This window comes from Heterodontus francisci, chromosome 3 (genome assembly GCF_036365525.1).
Source record: "Heterodontus francisci isolate sHetFra1 chromosome 3, sHetFra1.hap1, whole genome shotgun sequence".
Taxonomy (NCBI): Eukaryota; Metazoa; Chordata; class Chondrichthyes; order Heterodontiformes; family Heterodontidae; genus Heterodontus; species Heterodontus francisci.
In genome coordinates, this window is record NC_090373.1 from 124,269,406 (window position 1) to 124,273,104 (window position 3,699).

The 3,699-nt window shown below is 40.2% G+C and overlaps 1 protein-coding gene across 1 annotated transcript; it reads left to right on the forward strand.

Moving 5' to 3' along the window:
- Nucleotides 1-1,573: 1,573 nt before the first annotated feature.
- Nucleotides 1,574-2,641, forward strand: LOC137352798 (4-galactosyl-N-acetylglucosaminide 3-alpha-L-fucosyltransferase 9-like). Its single transcript, XM_068018636.1, has one exon. The coding sequence runs from the start codon at nt 1,574-1,576 to the stop codon at nt 2,639-2,641; it is 1,068 nt and encodes a 355-aa protein (XP_067874737.1).
- The last annotated feature ends 1,058 nt before the right edge of the window (nt 2,642-3,699 follow it).

Here is a 3,699-nt window from a genome sequence, read left to right on the forward strand (position 1 = left end):
GCAGGTGCAGCAGGCTCTTCGGAAGGCAAATGGCATGTTGCCTTTATTGCAAGGGGATTGGAGTACAGGCATAAAGAAGTCTTACTAAAATTGTACAGAGCTTTGGCGAGACTGCACCTGGAATACTGTGTGCAGTTTTGATCTCCACAGTTAAGAAAGGATATACTTGCACTGGAGGCAGTGCAGCGAAGATTTACTAAATTGGTCCCTTTGATGAGGAGGTTGTCCTATGATGAGAGGCTGAGTAAATGGAGTTTACTGGAGTTTAGAAGAATGAGAGGTGATCTAATTGAGACATACAAGATTCTGAAAGGGCTTGATCGGGTAGAAGCTGAGAGAATGTTCCCACTGGTCAGGAAATCTAGAACATGGGGACACCATCTCTGTTAAGGGGCCGATCATTCAGGACTGAGCTGAGGAGAAATTAGTACACTCAAAGGGTTGTGAATCTTTGGAATTCGCTACCTCGGAGGGTTGTGGATGCTCCATCATTGAATACATTTAAGGCTGGGATAGATAGATTCTTGATCTCGCAGGGAATCAAGGGAATTTGGGGAGCGGGCAGGTAAGTGGAATTGAAGCCCAAGATCAGCCATGATCAAATTGAATGGCAGAGCAGGCTTGATGGGTTATATGATCTACTTCTGCTCCTATTTCTTGTGTTCTAGTGTTCTTCACACCTCGCTGACACCTCTTGCCAACCGAAACAACCATGCTGGTTACCATGTATAGTAGTTACTATGTATAGTTACTATGTATAGTAATATAGTATAGCTTAGTTATCAGATGTGCTTCAGTGGGTTTCACTTTTGTCAGAAGATTGTGGGTTCAAAACTCACTCCAGAGACTTAAGCTCAAAATCTAGGCTGACACCCAATGCATTGGTGGGGATGGGGTAGGAATATGGGATTAATGTAGGATTAGTATAATTGGGTGGTTGATGGTCGGCACAGACTTGGTGGGCCGAAGGGCCTGTTTCAGTGCTGTATCTCTAAATAAATAAATTACCAAAGGAGTGGTGCACTACAGGAGCTGCCACATTTCAGATGAAATATGTACCCAAGGCCCCATCTGCTGCCTCAGGAGTCTGGAAAAGATCCTATGGCACTAATTTCCTGTTTGTGGGAACTTGCTGTGTGCAAGTTTGCTCCTGCATTTCCTACATCACAACAGCAACTACAATTCAAAAATACTTTATTGGCTGTTACATGCTTTGGGGAATCCTGTGGTTGTGATAGACACTATATAAATGCAAGGCTTTTTTAATGTCCTTTAGGAAAGGAAACCTGCTGTCCATACCTGGTCTGACCTATATGTTTGAATATAATCCCACACCTGACTCGTAACTGTTCTCTCAACTTGTCTCGTAAGCCACTTAGTTGTAATATCACCTTCTCAGGGCAACTAGGCTAGGCAATAAATGACAGCCTTGCGAGTGATTCCCATACCCTGTGAATACATTAAATGAACAGTTGCATTAGATAAACTGTGGTCCTTGATACAGTTTAAATAGATGAGGAGCTGTGGTCCTAGAATGCAAACAATCTTTATTTCTTCTTTTACAGGACACGTAATGACATCAGCATCTAATAAAGGGATTTTACGCATCCTGTTAATGTCCATCATCCTTTTGGGCTGTTTTTTAACCCTGTTGATGCTGTATGTCAAAACATCTAATACCTGGATTTATGGTCCTACATCAGCTCTATCTGTGAAAAACATTTTTGTGGCAGATGCTGAAGAGAATGAAACTATTGTGCTCATTTGGTTGTGGCCTTTCGGTCAGACATTTGAGCTCAATTCTTGTGAATCTACATTTAACATCCATGACTGTCATTTGACTGTCAATAGGAACCTGTATAACAAATCCCACGCTATCCTTATCCATCACAGAGATATAAGTGAGGACTTGTCCAACCTGCCCACACAGCCTCGACCAGCTTTTCAGAAATGGGTTTGGATGAATCTGGAGTCACCTACCCACACTCCAAAGAACACTGGGCTCGACCAACTCTTCAACCTGACCTTGACGTACCGGCGGGATTCAGATATCCAAGTGCCTTATGGATCTCTGGCAATGAACAAAGTTCCATTAACTTTTGAATTGCCTAGTAAAAGCAATCTAGTGTGTTGGGTTGTCAGCAACTGGAACTCCAATCATGCTAGAGTGAAGTATTACAATGAACTTTACAAATACGTTAAAATTAACAGTTACGGTCAAGCTTTCGGGGAACACCTGAGTGGTAAAAAATTGATCCCTACAATATCTAATTGTAAGTTCTACCTTTCTTTTGAGAACTCAATACATAAAGATTACATAACTGAAAAACTCTACAATGCTTTGCTTGCGGGCACTGTGCCTGTGGTCCTGGGGCCATCTAGAGAAAACTATGAAAATTACATTCCAGCTGATTCTTTCATTCATGTGGATGATTTCCCCTCAGCTAAAGAGCTTGCAAGTTACCTGCACCTGCTGGATGATAATGAAGACTTGTACATGCGCTACTTCAAATGGAGGAAATACTACACAGTGAGAATGACTCGTTTCTGGGATGAACATGCGTGCAACATTTGTGAGAATATAAAACGACATCAAGAATACAGATCACTTTCCAGTTTAGAGAAATGGTTTTGGGATTAAACTCTAAAACAAGTCTCCGGTAAATATCATGGATCATCAGCAGCAGCTATGGAATTCAATTGACTTTTTACTCCAAAAGAAAATATTTTAGGTTAGTTCTTTTTTTAACCAAAAAAAAACTCTACAACCTTACATCAGTTATGTGTGAATTCATCATGCCTTTTACAATGGAGCTGTGAATTTCTGAGCAACAAATTCTCATTTTAAACTGACTCCTGCTGGAGAATGCAATTGCTTTTCAAGCTGAATGTTTTTATTTTAAAGGTAATTCTCATTGTCTTTCCTTTGTTATTGCCACCTGTAGTAAAATATTTTTTAAAAACCTTTACTGTAAATTCAGGAGAAAGTCTTCTGAAACAGATTATATAGCCAATCTGATATTTTAACTGGAGGAACATTATTCGACTTACATTACAGTTTAAAGAAAATAACTTTCAATGATTTATAAGCACTGTAAATATCCATCTATTTCAGTAAAGTGGCAATGCTTTGTTTAGCATTTGTAATTTTACTTGATCTTTGAGTTCTTACCTTGCAGTTGTGATTACTTTATATACAAAGTGAATGAGCTGACTTGAGGACCCAGTTCTACAGCCTCTAACAGCAATGCTATTCTGTGATTTGACTAGTAGTAGGACTCAATCACCAGTTGAAAATGAACAAAACTCTTACAATTTTTTGCAGGCCCATTGGATTCCTATCTACTGAGCAAATAGCCAGCACAGAGGCAATGGGTTCAATTTTAACTCCCTCCACCTGATGGAAACTGGGCAAAGGAGTAGTAAGAATGGAGCAGGAGACTTACTAATTCCTTGGACCGCCCCCTCACCCACCCAATTTGCCTGACTGCAGTTTTAAATTTCAAACAATTAGGACACCCAACATGTGCTGTCTCTAAATATGCAAACCACACTCTGATAAAATCATAGGGGTCCCAATCTGCCATTTTAACCTGAGGCCTGAGCAGCAGTGGTGACTTTCCTGCCGGGAACCATTACCAGAGCCAGTAGAAGGCCAACAAAATGTTTTTTTAAAGATTTTTTAGTTTACTTGTGAAT

Coding starts and splice junctions, on each gene's coding strand:
- LOC137352798 (XM_068018636.1), top strand. CDS start 1,574: ATGACATCAGCATCTAATAAAGGGATTTTACGCATCCTGTTAATGTCC.